The sequence below is a fragment of the Oncorhynchus tshawytscha genome, linkage group LG20 (assembly GCF_018296145.1).
Source record: "Oncorhynchus tshawytscha isolate Ot180627B linkage group LG20, Otsh_v2.0, whole genome shotgun sequence".
NCBI lineage: Eukaryota > Metazoa > Chordata > Actinopteri > Salmoniformes > Salmonidae > Oncorhynchus > Oncorhynchus tshawytscha.
This window is the reverse complement of record NC_056448.1, coordinates 49,332,284-49,359,357: the sequence shown is the minus strand read 5'-3', so window position 1 is coordinate 49,359,357 and position 27,074 is coordinate 49,332,284. Positions and strand designations below refer to the sequence as shown.

General features: G+C 46.5%; 1 protein-coding gene across 1 annotated transcript in view; it reads right to left on the bottom strand.

Moving 5' to 3' along the window:
• Nucleotides 1-27,074, bottom strand: part of LOC112236779 (sorting nexin-30) — a 39,076-nt gene extending 12,002 nt beyond the window's left edge. The window contains exons 1-5 of the mRNA XM_042302784.1: nt 26,944-27,074; nt 17,913-18,101; nt 8,476-8,586; nt 5,357-5,515; nt 2,973-3,162 (exon numbers count right to left, since the gene is read on the bottom strand). Coding sequence (XP_042158718.1) covers nt 2,973-3,162; nt 5,357-5,515; nt 8,476-8,586; nt 17,913-18,101; nt 26,944-27,027 — 733 coding nt within the window. The 5' untranslated portion in view covers nt 27,028-27,074. The remainder of the gene's footprint in view (nt 1-2,972; nt 3,163-5,356; nt 5,516-8,475; nt 8,587-17,912; nt 18,102-26,943) is intronic.

Sequence of the window (27,074 nt, the reverse complement as noted above, 5' to 3'; positions counted from 1 at the left end):
GTAAACATTATATTAGGTAGCATTGTTTAAAGTGGCTAGTGATATATTTTACATCATTTCCCATCAATTCCCATTATTAAAGTGGCTGGAGTTGAGTCAGTGTGTTGGCAGCGGCCACTCAGTGTTAGTGGTTGCTGTTTAACAGTCTGATGGCCTTGAGATAGAAGCTGTTTTTCAGTCTCTCGGTCCCAGCTTTGATGCACCTGTACTGACCTTGCCTTCTGGATGATAGCGGGGTGAACAGGCAGTGGCTCGGGTGGTTGTTGTCCTTGATGATCTTTATGGCCTTCCTGTAACATCGGGTGTTGTAGGTGTCCTGGAGGGCAGGTAGTTTGCCCCCGGTGATGCGTTGTGCAGACCTCACTACCCTCTGGAGAGCCTTACGGTTGTGGGCGGAGCAGTTGCCGTACCAGGCGGTGATACAGCCCGCCAGGATGCTCTCGATTGTGCATCTGTAGAAGTTTGTGAGTGCTTTTGGTGACAAGCCGAATTTCTTCAGCCTCCTGAGGTTGAAGAGGCGCTGCTGCGCCTTCTTCACGATGCGGTCTGTGTGAGTGGACCAATTCAGGTTGTCTGTGATGTGTATGCCGAGGAACTTAAAACTTACTACCCTCTCCACTACTGTTCCATCGATGTGGATAGGGGGGTGTTCCCTCTGCTGTTTCCTGAAGTCCACAATCATCTCCTTAGTTTTGTTGACGTTGAGTGAGGTTATTTTCCTGACACCACACTCCGAGGGCCCTCACCTCCTCCCTGTAGGCCGTCTCGTCGTTGTTGGTAATCAAGCCTACCACTGTTGTGTCGTCCGCAAACTTGATGATTGAGTTGGAGGCGTGCATGGCCACGCAGTCATGGGTGAACAGGGAGTACAGGAGAGGGCTCAGAACGCACCCTTGTGGGGCCCCAGTGTTGAGGATCAGCGGGGTGGAGATGTTGTTGCCTACCCTCACCACCTGGGGGCGGCCCGTCAGGAAGTCCAGTACCCAGTTGCACAGGGCGGGGTCGAGACCCAGGGTCTCGAGCTTGATGACAAGCTTGGAGGGTACTATGGTGTTAAATGCCGAGCTGTAGTCGATGAACAGCATTCTCACATAGGTATTCCTCTTGTCCAGATGGGTTAGGGCAGCGTGCAGTGTGGTTGAGATTGCATCGTCTGTGGACATATTTGAGCGGTAAGCAAATTGGAGTGGGTCTAGGGTGTCAGGTAGGGTGGAGGTGATATGGTCCTTGACTAGTCTCTCAAAGCACTTCATGATGACGGAAGTGAGTGCTACGGGGCGGTAGTCGTTTAGCTCAGTTACCTTAGCTTTCTTGGGAACAGGAACAATGGTGGCCCTCTTGAAGCATGTGGGAACAGCAGACTGGTATAGGGATCGATTGAATATGTCCGTAAACACAGCCAGCCAGCTCTGGGGATGCCGTCTGGGCCTGCAGCCTTGCGAGGGTTAACACGTTTAAATGTTTTACGCACCTCGGCTGCAGTGAAGGAGAGGCCGCATGTTTTCGTTGCAGGCCGTGTCAGTGGCACTGTGTTGTCCTCAAAACGGGCAAAAAAGTTATTTAGTCTGCCTGGGAGCAAGACATCCTGGTCCGTGACTGGGCTGGTTTTCTTCTTGTAGTCCGTAATTGACTGTAGACCCTGCCACATGCCTCTTGCGTCTGAGCCGTTGAATTGAGATTCTACTTTGTCTCTATACTGACGCTTAGCTTGTTTGATAGCCTTGCGGAGGGAATAACTGCACTGTTTGTATTCGGTCATGTTACCAGTCACCTTGCCCTGATTAAAAGCAGTGGTTCGCGCTTTCAGTTTCATGCGAATGCTGCCATCAATCCACGGTTTCTGGTTAGGGAATGTTTTACTCGTTGCTATGGGAACGACATATTCAACGCACGTTCTAATGAACTCGCACACCGAATCAGCGTATTCGTCAATGTTGCTGTCTGACGCAATACGAAACATATCCCAGTCCACGTGATGGAAGCAGTCTTGGAGTGTGGAATCAGCTTGGTCAGACCAGCGTTGAACAGACCTCAGCGTGGGAGCTTCTTGTTTTAGTTTCTGTCTGTAGGCAGGGATCAGCAAAATGGAGTCGTGGTCAGCTTTTCCGAAAGGAGGGCGGGGCAGGGCCTTATATGCATCGCGGAAGTTAGAGTAACAATGATCCAAGGTTTTTCCCGCCCTGGTTGCGCAGTCGATATGCTGATACAATTTAGGGAGTCTTGTTTTCAGATTAGCCTTGTTAAAATCCCCAGCTACAATGAATGCAGCCTCAGGATGTATGGATTCCAGTTTGCAAAGAGTCAAATAAAGTTCGTTCAGAGCCATCGATGTGTCTGCTTGGGGGGGAATATATACGGCTGTGATTATAATCGAAGAGAATTCTCTTGGTAGATAATGCGGTCTACATTTGATTGTGAGGAATTCTAAAATCAGGTGAACAGAAGGATTTGAGTTCCTGTATGTTTCTGTCATCACACCACGTCTCGTTGGCCATAAGGCATACGCCCCCGGCCCTCTTCTTACCAGAAAGTTGTTTGTTTCTGTCTGCGCGATGCGTGGAGAAACCCGCTGGCTGCACCGCCTCCGATAGCGTCTCTCCAGTGAGCCATGTTTCCGTGAAGCAAAGAACGTTAGTCTCTGATGTCCCTCTGGAATGCTACCCTTGCTCGGATTTCATCAACCAGCTCAGAGAGACAGTCTGACAGAGTCCCAGCACAGAGACAGTCTGACAGTGTCCCAGCACAGAGACAGTCTGACAGAGTCCTAGCACACAGAGATAGTCTGACAGAGAGTCCCAGCACAGAGAGACAGTCTGACAGAGAGTCCCAGCACAGAGAGACAGTCTGACAGAGTCCCAGCACAGAGAGACAGTCTGACAGAGTCCCAGCACAGAGAGACAGTCTGACAGAGTCCCAGCACAGAGAGACAGTCTGACAGAGTGAAGTATGAACAAGACAGTTATGTTACCCACCAGACTGTTCTTTGATGATTCTCTGTGCTATCCTGTCAATAGTACCCAGCTTCTGTGTGAACATATCCAGGTAGTCTCCCATAGCAGAAAACTCCACGGGTCGGCCCCTCAGCTTGTACCCTCCTGTCACGTACTTCACCGACTCCCCCATCTTAGAGAGCAGGGCTAGGCCTTGTCTCTTATTCAGGTCCTGAGGAGAAACCACAACACGCAGGTTAACAGCACAACACAACACGCAGGTTAACACCACCACACGCAGGTTAACACCACCACACGCAGGTTAACACCACCACACGCAGGTTAACACCACCACACGCAGGTTAACACCACCACACGCAGGTTAACACCACCACACGCAGGTTAACACCACAACACGCAGGTTAACACCACAACAGGCAGGTTAACACCACCACACGCAGGTTAACACCACCACACACAGGTTAACACCACCACACGCAGGTTAACACCACCACACACAGGTTAACACCACAACACGCAGGTTAACACCACAACACAACACAGGTTAACACCACAACATCACCACACGCAGGTTAACACCACAACACAACACGCAGGTTAACACCACAACACAACCCGCAGGTTAACACCACAACATGCAGGTTAACACTACAACACGCAGGGTAACACCACAACACAACACGCAGGTTAACACCACAACACAACCTGCAGGTTAACACCACAACATGCAGGTTAACACTACAACACGCAGGGTAACACACAACACAACACGCAGGTTAACACCACAACACAACCTGCAGGTTAACACCACAACATGCAGGTTAACACCACAACACGCAGGTTAACACCACAACAACAAGTTAACAACAACGCGCAGGTTAACACCACAACACGCAGGTTAACACCACACCACAACACGCAGGTTAACACCACCACAACACGCAGGTTAACACCACCACAACACGCAGGTTAACACCAACCACAACACGCAGGTTAACACCAACCACAACACGCAGGTTAACACCAACCACAACACGCAGGTTACCACCACAACACGCAGGTTAACACCACCACAACACGCAGGTTAACACCAACCACAACACGCAGGTTAACACCAACCACAACACGCAGGTTAACACCACCACAACACGCAGGTTAACACCACCACAACACGCAGGGTAACACCACCACAACACGCAGGTAACACCACAACACAACACACAGGTTAACACCACAACACGCAGGTTAACACACACCACACAGGTTAACACCACAACACGCAGGTTAACACCACAACACGCAGGTTAACACCACAACACAACACGCAGGTTAACACCACAACACAACACGCAGGTTAACACTACAACACGCAGGTAAAACTACAACACGCAGGTTAACACCACAAAACGCAGGTTAACACACAACACAACACGCAGGTTAACACTACAACACGCAGGTAAAACTACAACACGCAGGTTAACACAACACGCAGGTTAACACAACACGCAGGTTAACGCCACAACACGCAGGTTAACGCCACAACACGCAGGTTAACACCACAACACGCAGGTTAACAATACAACACGCAGGTTAACACTACAACACGCAGGTTACCACTACAACACGCAGGTTAACACCACAACACAACACGCAGGTTAACACCACAACACGCAGGTTAACACCACAACACGCAGGTTAACACCACAACACGCAGGTTAACACTACAACACGCAGGTTAACACTACAACACGCAGGTTAACACTACAACACGCAGGGTAGAGCCTTGTCCACCACTGTTACAACATTAGACTAACTGACGTTTGAAAGACTTTGATTGGATACTCCTTAAAACTTTATTTAATTTACAGAGTTACGAGAGAGTGATATTTACAGTCATACCTCCCATGCTAACATACTATATAGAGCCCTGCATCAATGTTAAGCCTGAGCTGTACCCATGGCAGTGACCTTCAGGCCCGAAGGATTCTGCCTAATTTAAGGCCCGGCCCGGAACCACAAACTTCCTCTGCTAGTCAGTCACTCCCTGAACCCCCCCGTGTAAATACGATTTCCAATCTTCTCAAATGTATCTCTGGCTCTGCTCAACCACGAAGAGACTTGACAGAGTACTTAGCTGTTGGCTACTTTTTGGTCTAAACTCCGACAACTCAAGGAACATTATCATTTTTTTCTAAACAAATCATCTTTCCTGTCTTATATTTGACAAGGTTGAAGCACTTCTGACACCACGTTATGATCAGTCAGACTTTACTGCAGCAGATCAATTTAATTATACCTGAGTCCTAACCATTCCTCAGGCATTGATGAAAAACAGTCCTAACCCGGTCCTAACCCGATAACATCTGGGCCCATCGGGCTCTGGTTGAAGAGCTCTACTAACATACCTTGGCAGAAAGGAAGGAGTTTAAGTGTTCGTTGAACGATAGGACAGGATGGTCAGCCACTCTCTTCAGGAACTTATCCAGAGCCTTCCTCCTCGTCTCAACAAACTCCTCAGAGAACCGGTCCACCACCCCCTTCATCACAAACTTCTCAGGGAGGGGCTGGAGGGGGCAGAGAGAGCACAAGAGAGATCGAGCGAGACAGGAGAGAGAGCGAGGCGCACGAGAGAGAGCGAGACAGAGCGAGCAACAGTGACAGAGTGTGTGAGTGAGAGCAAGAGAGAGGGGAGAGAGAGAGTGCGAGAGGGAGAGAGTGTAAGAGAGAGAGCGTGCGAGAGGGAGAGAGAGAGAGAGAGAGAGAGAGAGCGAGAGAAATTGAGATTGGGGGGGACAGAGAAAGAATAAACATATAAATGATCAAATACAAATCTTAGAATCAACTATTAAAGACTTCCAGAACCTGCTGGATTCTCCAATTACATTGAATGAACTACAGGACAAAATACAAACCCTCCAACCCAAAAAGGCCTGTGGTGTTGATGGTATCCTCAATGAAATTATAAAGACTACAAATTCCAATTGGCTATACTAAAACTCTTTAACATCATCCTCCACTCTGGCATCTTCCCCAATATTTAGAACCAAGGACTGATCACCTCACTCCACAAAAGTGGAGACATATTTGACCCCAATAACTACCGTGGGATATGCCATCAACAGCAACCTTGGGGAAATCCTCTGCATTATCATTAACAGCAGACTCGTACATTCATTTCCTCAGTGAAAACAATGTACTGAGCAAATGTCAAATTTGATTTTTAACAAATTACAGTACGACAGACCACGTATTGACCCTGCACACCCTAATTGACAACCAAACAAACCAAAACAAAGGCAAAGTCTTCTCATGCTTTGTTGATTTCAAAAAAGCTTTTGACTCAATTTGGTGTTGGGGAAAAAACACACACATTGTCTCACCCCACGACCCTGCGGGAAGAAGGGACGCAGCTTAAGCCCCACCATCTTCAACATAAATATCAACGAATTGGCGAGGGCACTAGAACAGTCTGCAGCACCCAGCCTCACCCTACTAGAATCTGAAATCAAATGTCTACTGTTTGCTGATGATCTGGTGCTTCTGTACCCAACCAAGGAGGGCCTAGAGCAGCACCTAGATCTTCTGCACAGATTCAGCCAGACCTGTGAGCATAGCCTTGCAACTGAGAAAGGCTGCCGTAGGCAGACATGGCTCTCAAGAGAAGACAGGCTATGTTCACACTGCCCACAAAATGAGGTGGAAACTGAGCTGCACTTCCTAACCTCCTGCCAAATGTGTGACCATAGAGACACAAAAAAGTATTTAGTCAGCCACCAATTGTGCAAGTTCTCCCACATAAAAAGATGAGAGAGGCCTGTGATTTTCATCATAGGTACACTTCAACGATGGCAGACAAAATTAGAAAAAAAATATTTTTAATGAATTTGCAAATTATGGTAGAAAATAAGTATTTGAGCAATAACAAAAGTTTATCTCAATACTTTGTTATATACCCTTTGTTGGCAATGACAGAGGTCAAACGTTTTCTGTAAGTCTTCACAAGGTTTTCACACACTGTTGCTGGTATTTTGGCCCATTCCTCCATGCAGATCTCCTCTAGAGCAGTGATGTTTTGGGGCTGTTGCTGGGCAACACAGAATTTCAACTCCCTCCAAAGATTTTCTATGGGGTTGAGATCTGGAGACTGGCTAGGCCACTCCAGGGCCTTGAAATGCTTCTTACGAAGCCACTCCTTTGTTGCCCGGGCGGTGTGTTTGGGATCATTGTCATGCTGAAAGACCCAGCCACATTTCATCTTCAATGCCCTTCAATGCCCTGATGGAAGGAGGTTTTCACTCAAAATCTCATGATACATGGCCCCATTCATTCTTTCCATGTTTCCACCCCCATGCTTCATATAGGTATGGTATAGGTATGGTGTTCTTTGGATGCAACTCAGCATTCTTTGTCCTCCAAACACGACGAGTTGAGTTTTAACCAAAAAGTAATATTTTGGTTTCATCTGACCATATGACATTCTCCCAATCTTCTTCTGGATCATCCAAATGCTCTCTAGCAAACTTCAGACGGGCCTGGACATGTACTGGCTTAAGCAGGGGGACATGTCTGGCACTGCAGGATTTGAGTCCCTGGCGGCGTAGTGTGTTACTGATGGTAGGCTTTGTTACTTTGGTCCCAGCACTCTGCAGGTCATTCACTAGGTCCCCCCGTGTGGTTCTGGGATTTTTGCTCACCGTTCTTGCGATCATTTTGACCCCACGGGGTGAGATCTTGCGTGGAGCCCCAGATCGAGGGAGATTATCAGTGGTCTTGTATGTCTTCCATTTCCTAATAATTGCTCCCACAGTTGATTTATTCAAACCAACCTGCTTACCTATTGCAGATTCAGTCTTCCCAGCCTGGTGCAGGTCTACAATTTTGTTTCTGGTGTCCTTTGACAGCTCTTTGGTCTTGGCCATAGTGGAGTTTGGAGTGTGACTGTTTGAGGTTGTGGACAGGTGTCTTTTATACTGATAACAAGTTCAAATAGGTGCCATTAATACAGGTAACGAGTGGAGGACAGAGGAGCCTCTTAAAGAAGAAGTTAAAGGTCTGTGAGAGCCAGAAATCTTGCTTGTTTGTAGGTGACCACCATAATTTGCAAATAAATTCATTAAAAATCCTACAATTTGATTTTCTGGATTTTTTTCTCATTTTGTCTGCCATAGTTGAAGTGTACCTATGATGAAAATTACAGGCCTCTCTCATCTTTTTAAGTGGGAGAACTTGCACAATTGGTGGCTGACTAAATACTTTTTTGCCCCTCTGTATTTCCCTCAGATTACACAGATCCACAAAGAATTTGAAAACAAATCCAATTTTGATAAACTCCCATATCTACTGGGTGAAATTCCACAGTGTGACATCACAGCAGCAAGATTTGTGACCTGTTGCCACAAGAAAAGGGCAACCAGTGAAGAACAAACACCATTGTAAATACAACCCATATGTGTTTATTTATTTTCCCTTTTGTACTTAAAGCGTGTCGTCTAGGGTCAGGGGTTAAGGGTTAAGGGTTACCTACTGGTATGAGATGTGTAGGCTGACTATCCTCCAACTTGGTCCTGAGCCAATCAAAGTCCTGGTAGCGTCTCCTCACGGTGTACTCTGGTAGGTCAAACTCCACCCGCGTTGTCTGGAGAGAGAGAGAGACATGGAGGGTTACACTGTGTTACCTAGCCTCAGAGTACTGTGGTAGGTCAAACTCCACCAGTCTGGAGCAGGTATTCCCAAACTGGGCGACACACAATGCCATCGGGGGTACGCCAAATTAAAATGTGATTCACATTTTCAAAAAAAAGACTATATATATTTAACTTTTCTTTTTTAAACTTCCCTTCACATTTTCAAACAGTCCATTTATATTTTCCATTTTTGGGTTAGGCTTTTTTCTCTCAGCCTCGTTTCACAGCCAAAAATACAATTAAACCATCTAGTGTTCAGCGAAATAAATTACAACACAATGTCAAATACAGGCGGCCTAGTGAAATAATTAACATCCAATCACATGAACCGTTACTCTCTCGTGGGAATTCCACTAACGGGCCGTAAACGTAGCTGCTGCTGGGGTCTGTACTGATGGAGCAAAAGCCACGACAGGGAGACATAGGGGAGTGGTAACACGCGTGCAAGCAGTTGCTCCTGATGCCACTTGGGTCCACTACACTGCAGCAACCACCGAGAGGCTCTTGCTGCCAAGGGAATGCCTGACAGATTGAAAGACATTTTGGACACTACAGTGAAAATGGTTAAAGCAAGTCCCTGAACTCTTGTGTATTTTCTGCACTATGCAATGATATGGGCAGTGACCATGTAACACTTTTACAACATACAGAAGTGCGCTGATTATCAAGGAGTATTGACACGTTTTGTTTTTTAAATTGAGAGATTAAAGTTTTCACTAGCCTGACCGCTTGACGAGTTTCTCACACGACTGGCCTATCTGGGGGATGAATCTAGGACAGGGACTCACCGCAACTATAAACTGGATTCAGTCTATCACAGTGCCATCCGTTTTGTTACCAAATCACCTCATACCACCCACGAGTTTCTCACACGACTGGCCTATCTGGGGGATGAATCTAGGACAGGGACTCACCGCAACTATAAACTGGATTCAGTCTATCACAGTGCCATCCGTTTTGTTACCAAATCACCTCATACCACCCACCACGACGACCTGAATGCTCTCGTCGGCTGGCCCTGCTACATATTCTTCGCCAGACCCACTGGCTCCAAGTCATCTATACGTCTCTGCTAGGTAAAGCCCCGCCTTCTCAGCTCACTGGTCACGATAACAACACCCACCCGTAGCACGCGCTACATCTCATTGGTCATCCCCAAAGCCAACAAGCCTGCTTGTAATAAAAGCATGGATCAGTCTCTCTGTATCAGCCTGAGAGAGAAACAGCTGCACCTTGGCAATGTTCCTCAGGTGGTAAAAAACTATTTTGGTCACATTCCTAATGTGTGATTCAAAATTGAGTTCAGAATCTAAAATAACAACTAGGTTTTTTACCTGGTGTTTTATCTTTATTGCCCGTGAATAAAAATGTGTCTCGAGATTCTCTCTCTGTGCTTTGGCTCCAACAATAAGTACCTCGGTATTGTCTTGATTTAGCTGTTGGAAGTTGAGCCACCCAACTATTTAAAATCACTAATACAGTCTAATAATTTATCCGTGGAGCTAAAATCCTCTGGTGACACAGAGATGTAAAGTTGTGTATCATCTGCCTAGCAGTGAAAATCTGTGCTTTCTGATAACGATGCCAAGGGGTAACATATATAACAAACTGAACAGTAACGGACCCAAAATCAAACCTTGTGGAAAGCCACATTTGATATGTATTGAGTTATGTTCACCAAGGGTGACAAAAAAAAACTATTGATCGGTTAAATATGTCCTAAACCAAATCCGAACTGGACCAGAGAGGCCGCACTGAAATCCAAGAATACCGTAGGACTGTCCCCGACTAAAAAAAATGTCTCTCTCTCTCCTCCCTGTGACTAGAACCCATTGTCTCTCTCTCCTCCCTGTGACTAGAACCTATTGTCACTCTCTCCTCTCTGTGACTAGAACCCATTGTCTCTCTCTCCTCCCTGTGACTGTGTGACTAGAACCCATTGTCTCTCTCTCCTCCATGTGACTGTGTGACTAGAACCCATTGTCTCTCCTCCCTGTGAAGGTGTGACTAGAACCCATTGTCTCTCTCCTCCCTGTGACTAGAACCCATTGTCTCTCTCTCCTCCCTGTGACTAGAACCCATTGTCTCTCTCTCCTCCCTGTGACTAGAACCCATATTCTCTCTCTCCTCCCTGTGACTGTGTGACTAGAACCCATTGTCTCTCTCTCCTCCCTGTGACTAGAACGCATTGTCTCTCTCTCCTCCCTGTGACTAGAACCCATTGTCTCTCTCTCCTCCCTGTGACTAGAACCCATTGTCTCTCTCTCCTCCCTGTGACTAGAACCCATTTTCTCTCTCTCCTCCCTGTGAAGGTGTGACTAGAACCCATTGTCTAGAACCATTGTCTCTCTCCTCCCTGTGACTAGAACCCTCTCCTCCCTGTGACTAGAACCCATTGTCTCTATCTCCTCCCTGTGACTGTGACTAGAACCCATTGTCTCTCTCCTCCCTGTGACTGTGACTAGAACCCATTGTCTCTCTCTCCTCCCTGTGACTAGAACCCATTGTCTCTCTCCTCCCTGTGACTAGAACCCATTCTCTCTCTCCTCCCTGTGACTAGAACCCATTGTCTCTCTCTCTCTCTCTCCTCCCTGTGACTAGAACCCATTGTCTCTCTCTCCTCCCTGTGACTAGAACCCATTGTCTCTCTCTCCTCCCTGTGACTAGAACCCATTGTCTCTCTCTCCTCCCTGTGACTAGAACCCATAATCTCTCTCTCCTCCCTGTGACTAGAACCCATTGTCTCTCTCTCCTCCCTATGACTAGAACCCATTGTCTCTCTCTCCTCCCTGTGACTAGAACCCATTGTCTCTCTCTCCTCCCTGTGACTAGAACCCATTGTCTCTCTCTCCTCCCTGTGACTAGAACCCATTGTCTCTCTCTCCTCCCTGTGACTAGAACCCATTGTCTCTCTCTCCTCCCTGTGACTAGAACCCATTGTCTCTCTCTCCTCCCTGTGACTAGAACCCATTGTCTCTCTCTCCTCCCCTGTGACTAGAACCCATTGTCTCTCTCTCCTCCCTGTGACTAGAACCCATTGTCTCTCTCTCCTCCCTGTGACTAGAACCCATTGTCTCTCTCTCCTCCCTGTGACTAGAACCCATTGTCTCTCTCCTCCCTGTGACTAGAACCCATTTCTCTCTCTCCTCCCTGTGACTAGAACCCATTTCTCTCTCTCCTCCCTGTGACTGTGACTAGAACCCATTCTCTCTCTCCTGAGACCCTGTGACTAGAACCCATTGTCTCTCTCTCCTCCCTGTGACTAGAACCATTGTCTGACTAGAACCCTTCTCCCTGTGACTGTGTGACTAGAACCCATTTCTCTCTCTCCTCCCTGTGACTAGAACCCATTTTCTCTCTCCTCCCTGTGACTGTGTGACTAGAACCCATTGTCTCTCTCTCCTCCCTGTGACTAGAACCCATTGTCTAGAACCCTCTCCTCCCTGACTGACTGTGTGACTAGAACCCATTGTCTCTCTCTCCTCCCTGTGACTAGAACCCATTGTCTCTCTCTCCTCCCTGTGACTAGAACCCATTGTCTCTCTCTCCTCCCTGTGATTAGAACCCATTGTCTCTCTCTCTTCCCTGTGGCTAGAACCCATTGTCTCTCTCTCCTCCTTGTGACTAGAACCCATTGTCTCTCTCTCCCTGTGACTAGAACCCATTGTCTCTCTGACTAGAACCCATTGTCTCTCTCTCTGTGACTAGAACCCATTGTCTCTCTCTCCTCCCTGTGACTAGTGCCCATAGAACCCATTGTCTCTCTCTCTCCTCCCTGTGACTAGAACCCATTGTCTCTCTCTCTCCTCCCTGTGATTAGAACCCATTCTCTCGCTCTCCTCCCTGTGGCTAGAACCCATTGTCTCTCTCTCCTCCCTGTGACTAGAACCCATTGTCTCTCTCTCTGTGACTAGAACCCATTGTCTCTCTCTCTGACTAGAACCCATTGTCTCTCTCTCTGTGACTAGAACCCATTGTCTCTCTCTCCTCCCTGTGACTAGAACCCATTGTCTCTCTCTCCTCCCTGTGACTAGAACCCATTGTCTCTCTCTCCTCCCTGTGACTGTGTGACTAGAACCCATTTTCTCTCTCTCCTCCGTGACTAGAACACATTGTCTCGCTCTCCTCCCTGTGACTAGAACCCATTGTCTCTCTGTCCTCCCTGTGACTATGTGACTAGAACCCATTGTCTGTCACTCCTCCCTGTGACTAGAACCCATTGTCTCTCTCTCCTCCCTGCTGCAGCTACAACCACAGAACATCAACAGTGTTTATAGTGCTGTCCTTGTTGCTGAAGCTGATACATAATTACAGCCACTTCTGTATGAAAAGATCTGTTTCCGATATCCCTCATTTGTTTAGGAAAAACATTCCCCATTCCCTCAACACTTGCTCTCTTTGCGTGACACGTGTATGCATCAATAGGGCCTGACCTTTACAGTATATCATAATCACATCAATAAATTGGTTCTAACAAACTCTGAACACCATAACACGTGTGACAGCAAGATGGATGCAGAGGAGCTGATAAATAAACTCGAAACGGGGGAATGTTTACTGGTTGCTCAGGAGGTAAAGGGGAAGTCTGGCATGTGGAATAAATGTGTTGTGGAAAATACTGGAGATGAGGAAAAAGAAGGTAAGAAGCAAGCGCCGCGTCCATATTATGTTTGCTGTTAGATTACAATATCGTTTTTCTGACCATTTGGAGCAATGTAAACAACACTAAATAGATGACAAGCGTACCAGAGAGTCTGTTTATATAAAGCATTTATTACAGCCAAGACCGTCACTAAATGGAACGGTTTAGGCCTGTTTATTGTTTACACTAATTATTCAGTGGTCCCTTTGGTATTTTAAAACTAAAATGCCTGATTGCATTTCACACCATGAATGACTTGTATGCTGTTTGATGACTTGAACAAATAAATGATTGATTGATAAAGTACATTTCAATAAGTAGTTAAATGTAGGTCTCTAAGTTACAGTATTAAGACTAAACAGGAGGTGCTCTAAGGCCTACATCTCCATGGTGGTTCTACAAGGCTGCGATACTAAGTCTACTAATGATAATGACATGGTGGTTCTACAAGGCTCCTATACTAAGTCTACTAATGATAATGACATGGTTGTTCTATACTAAGTCTACTAATGATAATGACATGGTGGTTCTATACTTAGTCTACCAATAATAATGACATGGTTGTTCTATACTAAGTCTACCAATGATAATGACATGGTGGTTCTATAGTAAGTCTACTAATGATAATGACATGGTGGTTCTATAGTAAGTCTACTAATGATAATGACATGGTGGTTCTATACTAAGTCTACCAATAATAATGACATGTTGGTTCTACAAGGGTTCTATACTAAGTCTACCAATAATAATGACATGGCGGTTCTACAAGACTCCTATACTAAGTCTACTAATGATAATGACATGGTGGTTCTATACTAAGTCTACTAATGATAATGACATGGTGGTTCTATACTAAGTCTACTAATGATAATGACATGGTGGTTCTATACAGAGTCTACTAATGATAATGACATGGTGGTTCTATACAGAGTCTACTAATGATAATGACATGGTGGTGCTATACTAATGGTATGGTGGTAATATGGTATGGTGATAATATGGTATGGTGATAATATGGTATGGTGGTAATATGGTATGGTGATAATATGGTATGGTGATAATATGGTATGGTGATAATACAGTATGGTGAGGTCCCTCAGTATGGTGATAATATGGTATGGTGATAATATGGTATGGTGATAATATGGTATGGTGAGGTCTCTCAGTGTGGTGATAATATGGTATGGTGATAATACAGTATGGTGAGGTCCCTCAGTATGGTATGGTGATAATATGGTATGGTGAGGTCTCAGTATGGTGATAATATGGTATGGTGATGTGTGAGGTCCCTCCGTATGGTGATAATATGGTATGGTGATAATATGGTATGGTGATAATATGGTATGGTGAGGTCCTCAGTATGGTGATAATATGGTATGGTGATAATATGGTATGGTGAGGTCTCAGTATGGTGATAATATGGTATGGTGTGAGGTCTCAGTATGGTGATAATATGGTATGGTGAGGTCCTCAGTATGGTGATAATATGGTATGGTGAGGTATGGTGAGGTCCTCAGTATGGTCAGTATGATAATGATAATATGGTATGGTGAGGTCCCTCAGTATGGTGATAATATGGTATGGTGAGGTCTCAGTATGGTGATAATATGGTATGGTGAGGTCCCTCAGTATGGTGATAATATGGTATGGTGATAATATGGTATGGTGAGGTCTCAGTATGGTGATAATATGGTATGGTGAGGTCTCCAAGTCAAGGACCTCCAAGTGAGGTCTCCATCAGCATCCAAGTCAAAATTCTGGTATCGTGACAACACTGACACAATATCTGGGCTAGAATCCCAATTAGGCCCGACTATTGTGTTGGTTAGGAATGACCCTTCTGGCCTGGTTAAACCACACTGGTCAATGTGTTCACCATGGTTTCACTTCACAGTACAGTGTTCAGTTTGGGGTAACTAGGTTAACCAGGGTACCTCTAATCAGCCAAGGACCAAGTTCTTATTCTCAGGCACCGTAAACACAACTAAACTAAAACCCTCAATCATTGGCAGGGTTTATAATGAGTCTCAGACAACATAAACACTACTAAACTAAAACCCTCAATCATTGGCAGGGTTTATAATGAGTGCTTCTTTCACTAGGGCGGTTATCCAACGCTGCCATGCATACGACCCTTATCACAAACACTGGACGGTTGTTATGATACAGTCCATCTACTCCAGTCCCATATCTGTCCTCTGGACTGTGATTACTGTATTCGTCCCAAATGGCACCCCATTCCCTACATAGTGCACTACTTTTGACCAGAGTCCTATGGGTCTTCCTATTCCCTATATAGTGCACTACTTTAGACCAGAGTCCTATGGGGAGAGGTGAAAAGGGGTTAGGAGAGTTGTCCCTAGAATCTCCTCCTAATTGTCCCTAGAATTTCTAAGCAAACAGCTGGAGGCAGGGCTTTCTCCTATAGAGCTCCATTTTTATGGAACGGTCTGCCTACCCATGTCAGAGATGCAAACTCGGTCTCAACCTTTAAGTCTTTACTGAAGACTCATCTCTTCAGTGGGTCATATGATTGAGTGTAGTCTGGCCCAGGAGTGGGAAGGTGAACGGAAAGGCTCTGGAGCAACGAACCGCCCTTGCTGTCTCTGCCTGGCCGGTTCCCCTCTTTCCACTGGGATTCTCTGCCTCTAAACCCTATTACAGGGGCTGAGTCACTGGCTTACTGGGGCTCTCTCATGCCGTCCCTGGAAGGGGTGCGTCACCTGAGTGGGTTGATTCACTGATGTGGTCATCCTGTCTGGGTTGGCGCCCCCCCTTGGGTTGTGCCATGGCGGAGATCTTTGTGGGCTATACTCAGCCTTGTCTCAGGATGGTAAGTTGGTGGTTGAAGATATCCCTCTAGTGGTGTGGGGGCTGTGCTTTGGCAAAGTGGGTGGGGTTATATCCTGTTTGGCCCTGTCTGGGGTTGTCCTCGGATGGGGCCACAGTGTCTCCTAACCCCTCCTGTCTCAGCCTCCAGTATTTATGCTGCAGTAGTTAATGTGTCGGGGGCTAGGGTCAGTTTGTTATATATGGAGTACCTCTCCTGTCCTATTCGGTGTCCTGTGTGAATCTAAGTGTGTGTTCTCTAATTCTCTCTTTCTCTCTCTCTCTCTCTCTCTCTCTCTCTCTCTCTCTCGTAGGACCTGAGCCCTAGGATCATGCCCCAGGACTACCTGACATGATGACTCCTTGCTGTCCCCAGTCCACCTGACCGTGCTGCTGCTCCAGTTTCAACTGTTCTGCCTTATTATTATACGACCATGCTGGTCATTTATGAACATTTGAACATCTTGGCCATGTTGTTATAATCTCCACCCGGCACAGCCAGAAGAGGACTGGCCACCCCACATAGCCTGGTTCCTCTCTAGGTTTCTTCCTAGGTTTTGGCCTTTCTAGGGAGTTTTTCCTAGCCACCGTGCTTCTACACCTGCATTGCTTGCTATTTGGGGTTTTAGGCTGGGTCTCTGTACAGCACTTTGAGATATCAGCTGATGTACGAAGGGCCATATAAATACATTTGATTTTGATTTGAGGAGAGGTGAAGAGGGGTGAGGAGAGGTGGAGGGGTGAGGAGAGGTGAAGAGGGGTGAAGAGAGGTGAAGAGGGGTGAAGAGAGGTGAAGAGGGGTGAGGAGAGGAGAAGAGGGGTGAGGAGAGGAGAAGAGGGGTGAGAGGAGAAGAGGGGTGAGGAGAGGTGAAGAGGGGTGAGGAGAGGTGAAGAGGGGTGAGGAGAGGTGAAGAGGGGTGAGGAGAGGATGAAGAGGGGTGAGGAGAGGTGAAGAGGGGCGAGGAGAGGTGAAGAGGGGTGAGGAGAGCTAAAGAGGGGTGAAGAGGGGTGAGGAGAGCTAAAGAGGGGTGAAGAGGGGTGAGGAGAGGTGAAGAGGGGTGAGGAGAGCTAAAGAGGGGTGAGGAGGGGTGAAGAGGGGTGAGGAGAGCTAAAGAGGGGTGAGGAGGGGTGAAGAGGGGTGAGGAGAGCTAAAGAGGGGTGAGGAGAGCTAAAGAGGGGTGAGGAGAGGTGAAGAGGGGTGAGGAGAGGTGAGGAGAGGTGAGGAGGGGTGAGGAGAGGTGAAGAGAGGTGAAGAGGGGTGAGGAGAGGTAAAGAGGGGTGAGGAGAGGTGAAGAGGGGTGAGGAGAGGTGAAGAGGGGTGAGGAGAGGTGAAGAGGGGTGAGGAGAGGTGAAGAGGGGTGAGGAGAGGTAAAGAGGGGTGAGGAGAGGTGAGGAGAGGTGAAGAGGGGTGAGGAGAGGTGAAGAGAGGTGAAGAGGGGTGAGGAGAGGTGAAGAGGGGTGAGGAGAGGTAAAGAGGGGGATGAGCGAGAAGGGAGAGATGACAACATTGTGTTGCTCCAGCCTCTAAGTTGGTCTATTTGATGACAGAATAAAAACAGAATTCTAACAGCAACAAAGCTTTATGGTTGAAAGGGTTGGGGCAGATGCTGTGTTTTCCCATCCACATTACAGGTTGTATTTTCCAGATTAGAGGTCCTTCAGCATCACGTGTCCTCCATCCACATTCCAGATCTGAGGTCCTTCAGCATCACGTGTCCTCCAGAGGGTAACAGACAGCTTCTCCACAGACACATTGACTCTCCATGGAGCTGAGAGACAGCAAGCATGCGAGAGGACCCTACCCACCTTAGTGACCACTCTGTAGGTGATGTAGGTCTCCATGGTGGAGACGTGTTTCTTCGGGTCGTCGACGGTGACGAAGAGGTCACGTGTTTCTCCATCCAGGTCATCATCCAGCTGCAGCCGGTTCAGGAGGGAGGACGAGGAGGAGGGACTAGATGTCTCCACCGGCGTCCCATTGGGCAGAATTTGGTCCTAGAAGCAGGAAACATGAAGACCATAGAAACAACTTAAGTAGTTGGATGTGTCCTAAATACCACCCAACATAGTGCACTACTTCTAACCAGAGAATACCACCCAACATACCACCCAACATACACTACACTACAGACATGACTGGTACTCTACAGCTAATAGCAGATCACATGACTGGTACTCTACAGCTAATAGCAGATCACATGACTGGTACTCTACAGCTAATAGCAGATCACATGACTGGTACTCTACAGCTAATAGCAGATCACATGACTGGTACTCTACAGCTAATAGCAGATCACATGACTGGTACTCTACAGCTAATAGCAGATCACATGACTGGTACTCTACAGCTAATAGCAGATCACATGACTGGTACTCTACAGCTAATAGCAGATCACATGACTGGTACTCTACAGCTAATAACAGATCACATGACTGGTACTCTACAGCTAATAACAGATCACATGACTGGTACTCTACAGCTAATAACAGATCACATGACTGGTACTCTACAGCTAATAACAGATCACATGACTGGTACTCTACAGCTAATAGCAGATCACATGACTGGTACTCTACAGCTAATAACAGATCACATGACTGGTACTCTACAGCTAATAGCAGATCACATGACTGGTACTCTACAGCTAATAGCAGATCACATGACTGGTACTCTACAGCTAATAGCAGATCACATGACTGGTACTCTACAGCTAATAACAGATCACATGACTGGTACTCTACAGCTAATAGCAGATCACATGACTGGTACTCTACAGCTAATAGCAGATCACATGACTGGTACTCTACAGCTAATAGCAGATCACATGACTGGTACTCTACAGCTAATAGCAGATCACATGACTGGTACTCTACAGCTAATAACAGATCACATGACTGGTACTCTACAGCTAATAACAGATCACATGACTGTACTATGTTGTTAGGTATTACAACTGTATCAGGACATCAAAGCAGCATTGTAATAGTGGTGGGGAGGAGAGAGAGTTTTGTAATACAAGGCCCTAAAAGACAACCTCATTTAAAAGGAGCTGCTACTGCTGCTGGTGGAAAACACTGACAAAACTTTCCTGGTAGCCTGCCCAGCCAGCTGTGAGAGTTGGGCTTGTGTCACAAAGTGCTCTTTCCTAAACAGACAATAACAGTGTTAGCCGAAGTTAAACACTGATGTTAAAAGGCTAACAAATGATACCCAGGACAGATACCCAACTCTCTAGTCCCCATCTAGGAGTCCCCATCTAGGAGTCCCCATCTAGGAGTCCCCATCTAGGAGTCCCCATCTAGGAGTCCCCATCTAGGAGTTCCCATCTAGGAGTTCCCATCTAGGAGTTCCCATCTAGGAGTTCCCATCTAGGAATTCCCATCTAGGAGTTCCCATCTAGGAGTTCCCATCTAGGAGTTCCCATCTAGGAGTTCCCATCTAGGAGTTCCCATCTAGGAGTTCCCATCTAGGAGTTCCCATCTAGCATCTAGGAGTCCCCATCTAGGAGTTCCCATCTAGCATCTAGGGGTCCCCATCTAGGAGTCCCCATCTATCTAGGAGTCCCCATCTAGCATCTAGGGGTCCCCATCTAGGAGTCCCCATCTAGCATCTAGGAGTCCCCATCTAGCATCTAGGAGTCCCCATCTAGCATCTAGGAGTCCCCATCTAGCATCTAGGAGTCCCCATCTATCTAGGAGTCCCCATCATCTAGGAGTCCCCATCTAGCATCTAGGAGTCCCCATCTAGCATCTAGGAGTCCCCATCTAGCATCTAGGAGTCCCCATCTAGCATCTAGGAGTCCCCATCTATCTAGGAGTCTCCATCTAGCATCTAGGAGTCCCCATCTAGGAGTCCCCATCTATCTAGGAGTCCCCATCTATCTAGGAGTCCCCATCATCTAGGAGTCCCCATCTATCTAGGAGTCCCCATCTATCTAGGAGTCCCCATCTATCTAGGAGTCCCCATCTATCTAGGAGTCCCCATCTATCTAGGAGTCCCCATCTATCTAGGAGTCCCCATCTATCTAGGAGTCCCCATCTAGCATCTAGGAGTCCCCATCTAGGAGTCCCCATCTATCTAGGAGTCCCCATCTACGAGTCTCCATCTAGCATCTAGGAGTCCCCATCTAGCATCTAGGAGTCCCCATCTATCTAGGAGTCCCCATCTATCTAGGAGTCCCCATCATCTAGGAGTCCCCATCTATCTAGGAGTCCCCATCTAGCATCTAGGAGTCCCCATCTAGCATCTAGGAGTCCCCATCTATCTAGGAGTCCCCATCTATCTAGGAGTCCCCATCTATCTAGGAGTCCCCACCTATCTAGGAGTCCCCATCTATCTAGGAGTCCCCATCTATCTAGGAGTCCCCATCTAGCATCTAGGAGTCCCCATCTATCTAGGAGTCCCCATCTAGGAGTCTCCATCTAGCATCTAGGAGTCCCCATCTAGCATCTAGGAGTCCCCATCTATCTAGGAGTCCCCATCTATCTAGGAGTCCCCATCTATCTAGGAGTCCCCATCTATCTAGGAGTCCCCATCGAGGAATTCCCATCTAGGAGTCCCCATCTAGGGGTCCCCATCTACGGGTCCCCATCTAGGAGTCCCCATCTAGCATCTAGGAGTCCCCATCTAGGAGTCCCCATCTAGCAGTCCCCATCTAGGGGTCCCCATCTAGCATCTAGGAGTCCCCATCGAGGAGTCCCCATCTAGCATCTAGGAGTCCCCATCTAGCATCTAGGAGTCCCCATCTAAGAGTCCCCATCTAGCATCTAGGAGTCCCCATCTATCTAGGAGTCCCCATCTATCTAGGAGTCCCCATCTATCTAGGAGTCCCCATCTATCTAGGGAGTCCCCATCTAGGAGTCCCCCGAGGAATTCCCATCTAGGAGTCCCCATCTAGGGGTCCCCATCTACGGGTCCCCATCTAGGAGTCCCCATCTAGCATCTAGGAGTCCCCATCTAGGAGTCCCCCCATCTAGCAGTCCCCATCTAGGGGTCCCCATCTAGCATCTAGGAGTCCCCATCGAGGAGTCCCCATCTAGCATCTAGGAGTCCCCATCTAGCATCTAGGAGTCCCCATCTAGGAGTCCCCATCTAGCATCTAGGAGTCCCCATCTAGCATCTAGGAGACCCCATCTAAGAGTCCCCTCAGGTTCAGTGGTTAAAACGTCAATGTCTCCATGTTAAATCACAGGACATTTGTCACACATTCTCGTCTACAGGGAACTGCCTAAGTAAAGGAAACACCAACATAAAGTGTCTTAATAAGGCGTTGTGCAACCAGAACAGCTTCAGTGCACCTTGGCATAGATTTGACCAGTGTATGGAACGCTACGGGAAGGATATGCCACCAGAACATCATCTTTTATTTTAACATCAACAGTCATCTTTTATTTTTTAACCTTTATTTAACTAGGCAAGTCAGTTAAGAACAAATTCTTATTTTCAATGATGGCCTAGGAACAGTGCCTGTTCAGGGGCAGAATGACAGATTTGTACCTTGTCAGCTCGGGGGTTTGAACTTGCAACCTTCCGGTTACTAGTCCAACGCTCTAACCACTAGGCTACCCCGCCACCCCGGAGCTGTATCTATGGATCTGTTGAAATTTCTGACACGTCAGAAATGGTGGTCGTGCATCTTGTAGTATGAACAGGGCTACAACACGATTGGGCAGGGACTGCTGCCAATAGCCAATGAGTACTCAGCATTTGAGACCAAAACAATGATGGCTTAGAGGAAAGAAACAACATGCACCGTTTGAACCGAGGTGATTGAGACAGACTGGTGGAGCTGTAGAGAGAACAAGGTGATGGAGACAGACTGACTGGTGGAGCTGTAGAGAGAACGAGGTGATGAAGACAGAAAGACTGGAGGATCTGTAGAGAGAACGAGGTGATGAAGACAGACAGACTGGTGGAGCTGTGGAGAGAACAAGGTGATGAAGACAGACAGACTGGTGGAGCTGTGGAGAGAACAAGGTGATGAAGACAGAAAGACTGGAGGATCTGTAGAGAGAACGAGGTGATGAAGACAGACAGACTGGTGGAGCTGTAGAGAGAACGAGGTGATGAAGACAGAAAGACTGGAGGATCTGGAGAGAACGAGGTGATGAAGACAAAGACTGGAGGATCTGTAGAGAGAACGAGGTGATGAAGACAGACAGACTGGTGGAGCTGTGGAGAGAACGAGGTGATGGAAACAGACAGACTGGTGGAGCTGTAGAGAGAACGAGGTGATGGAAACAGACTGACTGGTGGAGCTGTAGAGAGAACGAGGTGATGTGAACTCAATTGATTTTTTTTTTATTCTAGAGAGGGAATTGGAGGTAATAGGCAACTTTTTTAAGTTGAAATGGCAGCTGTGCTCCCTCTAGTCATTTGTGTCTTAATGACTTAATCAAACACTGTGCTTAAAGCATCAGACAAGCTCGTGGCATATAGCTGTTTTTTTTTTAAACACATAGGATGTGTCAATATATGGATAAATACACTTTTTAATATGTTGTCCAATTGGTCGATCAACAATTTTCAAAACAGAGCCCTATGGGCCTTGGTCAAAACAGAGCCCTGTGGGCCTTGGTCAAAACAGAGCCCTATGGGCCTTGGTCAAAACAGAGCCCTATGGGCCTTGGTCAAAACAGAGCCCTATGGGCCTTGGTCAAAACAGAGCCCTATGGGCCTTGGTCAAAACAGAGCCCTATGGGCCTTGGTCAAAACAGAGCCCTGTGGGCCTTGGTCAAAACAGAGCCCTATGGGCCTTGGTCAAAACAGAGCCCTGTGGGCCTTGGTCAAAACAGAGCCCTATGGGCCTTGGTCAAAACAGAGCCCTATGGGCCTTGGTCAAAACAGAGCCCTATGGGCCTTGGTCAAAACAGAGCCCTATGGGCCTTGGTCAAAAGAGTGCATTAAATAGGTAAGAGGATGCCAGTTGGGATTCAGCTCGTCACTGTGCATTCATTTATATGGGGTTCTGTTGCATATTCAGATCATATGGCAAAGAAAGAATGGCCTATTGAGCTGATGAGCACAGGAAGCAAGCTCCTTATGGTACCCAAACTATGACTGTAAACTATGATAACAAATGAACACATTCTTGAAAGGATTTCTTTAAGGTCAGTCCAGTGATTAATGGAAAGATGGTTTAAAACAGCCTAATTCCTCGAGACCTAGGAGGCAGCGTGCATTACCGTGCATTACACCGTGGAATGCCAGGAATGCTTCAACCAAGATTATGGGGAGGTTTGCAGGACACGGATTAAGGTCTATCCCTGGACTAAAAAGCTTAATCAATGGACAATCTCTATTGAAAATGCATTTTAGTCTAGGATAAGTCTCAGCTTCTACCACCAAGCCATGACTCCTGAACAGCTAATCAAAGGGCTACCCAGACCTCTCTTTTACACTGCTGCTACTCTCTGTTATTATCTATGCATAGTAACTTTAACTCTACCTCCATGTACATATTTCCTCAATTACCCTGACTAACCGGTGCCCCCGCACATTAACTCTGTACCGGTACCCCCTGTATATAGCCTCCACATTGACTCTGTACCGGTACCCCCCTGTATATAGCCTCCACATTGACTCTGTACCGGTACCCCCCTGTATATAGCCTCCACATTGACTCTGTACCGGTACCCCCTGTATATAGCCTCCACATTGACTCTGTACCGGTACCCCTGTATATAGCCTCCACATTGACTCTGTACCGTAATACCCTGTATATAGCCTCCACATTGACTCTGTACCGGTACCCCCTGTATATAGCCTCCACATTGACTCTGTACCGTAACACCCTGTATATAGGCTCCACATTGACTCTGTACCGGTACCCCCTGTATATAGCCTCCACATTGACTCTGTACCGGTACCCCATGTATATAGTCTCCACATTGACTCTGTACCGGTACCCCCTGTATATAGCCTCCACATTGACTCTGTACCGGTACCCCCTGTATATAGCCTCCACATTGACTCTGTACCGGTACCCCTGTATATAGCCTCCACATTGACTCTGTACCGGTACCCCTGTATATAGCCTCCACATTGACTCTGTACCGTAACTCCCTGTATATAGCCTCCACATTGACTCTGTACCGTAACACCCTGTATATAGCCTCCACATTGACTCTGTACCGTAATACCCTGTATATAGCCTCCACATTGACTCTGTACCATAACACCCTGTATATAGCCTCCACATTGACTCTGTACTGTAACACCCTGTATATAGCCTCCACATTGACTCTGTACCGTAATACCCTGTATATAGCCTCCACATTGACTCTGTACCGTAACACCCTATATAGCCTCCACATTGACTCTGTACCGCAATACCCTGTATATAGCCTCCACATTGACTCTGTACCGTAATACCCTGTATATAGCCTCCACATTGACTCTGTACCGTAACACCCTGTATATAGCCTCCACATTGACTCTGTACCGTAATACCCTGTATATAGCCTCCACATTGACTCTCAGCACACTGTGAGGTCTACTACACCGTAATACCCTGTATATAGCCTCCACATTGACTCTGTACCGTAATACCCTGTATATAGCCTCCACATTGACTCTGTACCGTAATACCCTGTATATAGCCTCCACATTGACTCTGTACCGTAATACCCTGTATATAGCCTCCACATTGACTCTGTACCGTAATACCCTGTATATAGCCTCCACATTGACTCTGTACCGTAATACCCTGTATATAGCCCCGCTATTGTTATTTACTCAATATATATATTGACTTCTTAAAGAATTGTTGTATTCAGCATTTCACTGTAAGGTCTACTACACCTGTTGTATTCAGCATTTCACTGTAAGGTCTACTACACCTGTTGTATTCAGCATTTCACTGTACGGTCTACTACACCTGTTGTATTCAGCATTTCACTGTAAGGTCTACTGCACCTGTTGTATTCAGCATTTCACTGTGAGTTCTACACCTGTTGTATTCAGCATTTCACTGTAAGGTCTACTACACCTGTTGTATTCAGCATTTCACTGTGAGGTCTACTACACCTGTTGTATTCATAATTTCACTGTAAGGTCTACTACACCTGTTGTATTCGGCATTTCACTGTGAGGTCTACTACACCTGTTGTATTCATAATTTCACTGTGAGTTCTACACCTGTTGTATTCAGCATTTCACTGTGAGGTCTACTACACCTGTTGTATTCAGCATTTCACTGTGAGGTCTACTGCACCTGTTGTATTCAGCATTTCACTGTGAGGTCTACTACACCTGTTGTATTCAGCATTTCACTGTGAGGTCTACTGCACCTGTTGTATTCAGCATTTCACTGTAAGGTCTACTGCACCTGTTGTATTCAGCATTTCACTGTGAGGTCTACTACACCTGTTGTATTCAGCATTTCACTGTAAGGTCTACGACACCTGTTGTATTCAGCATTTCACTGTGAGGTCTACTACACCTGTTGTATTCAGCATTTCACTGTAAGGTCTACTACACCTGTTGTATTCAGCATTTCACTGTAAGGTCTACTACACCTGTTGTATTCAGCATTTCACTGTGAGGTCTACTACACCTGTTGTATTCAGCATTTCACTGTAAGGTCTACCTACACCTGTTGTATTCAGCATTTCACTTTAAGGTCTACTACACCTGTTGTATTCAGCATTTCACTGTGAGGTCTACTACACCTGTTGTATTCAGCATTTCACTGTGAGGTCTACTACACCTGTTGTATTCGGCATTTCACTGTGAGGTCTACTACACCTGTTGTATTCGGCGCATGTGACAAATAATATGAATATTATTATGTGTTTTTAGCCCGTGCGCGGCAAACTGATGCTATGAGAGAAAGGACATCGTTTAGTGTTCTACTTCTCCTGCTATTTGTAAACATAATGTATCTCTGAACAGGCCACAGCTTGTGTTGGACGTGGCCCCATTTTCACTACACACATTATGATACAACAAGTTATACACAGTAAACAATCCCTATAGAGAGCATAGCCTGAGGCCAAACGGCACCCTGTTCCCTATGTAGTTCACTACTTTTTGGAGGGCTCTGGTCTAAAGTAGTGCACTATATTGGGAATCAGGTGCCATTTGGCCACAGGCCATGAGAAGGAGATGTCCCTGAGGAAAACACAGTGCCGTTGTCGAGGCTGCGCTCCCCACGACTGGCACGGACATCCCACTCTGAAGAAACCAACAGTATCACAAAACGAGCTCAACTTTCTATGACTGTTTGTTTGTGTGTGTGTTTTAAATACCACTGTTTTCCAGACCATGGTTTTAAAATGACAACATCTGCTCTGTATCAACAACAGCTTGAACGTTTTTCAAACCTGGACCTGGTATTCGTGTGTATTAGGCTACGTGTGATATTGTGATCTTGTGTTCTTTACAAACTACTGGTAGAAGGAATCTCCAGCTTGATGACTCCATCTTTATCCTGTGATCAGAAAACCTTTGGCATGGATTCATTTACAAAATGTTATACAGAGTTAAACAATGTTTTGTTAGGTCTTTTTTATATTTTTTTCACTAGTGACAGTCACAAGCATCTATAGTTGATGCCATATGGTGAATTCACTGAATCCATGTAGCTTCAAGTAATCAATGGAAATCAGTCTCCAAACAGCTCTGTCACCAGATCTATTACACGTATACAGGATCAACTGATAAAATGTCATATTGGAGAAGATATGTGTGGTCTGGCGAAGCAGATGCGCGTTCAGAAAAAATACATCTGAAAGCATTTGGTAACCAGGTTAGCCGGTTATTATCCTCAACCCGTGTAAGACCAAAGTATCTAAACAACTATCTGTATTTAGCGTATTTATCTATCTATCATACCTTCTCTCCAATGCTGCTAGTGATGTTTCTGACATCTGGACTGGGTGTGAGAACTGCCTCCTCGGCTCCGAGCGGATGGCACATCTCCTGAATGGGTTTTTGTCCAGACGAAGCCAGCGATTTAGGGTGCA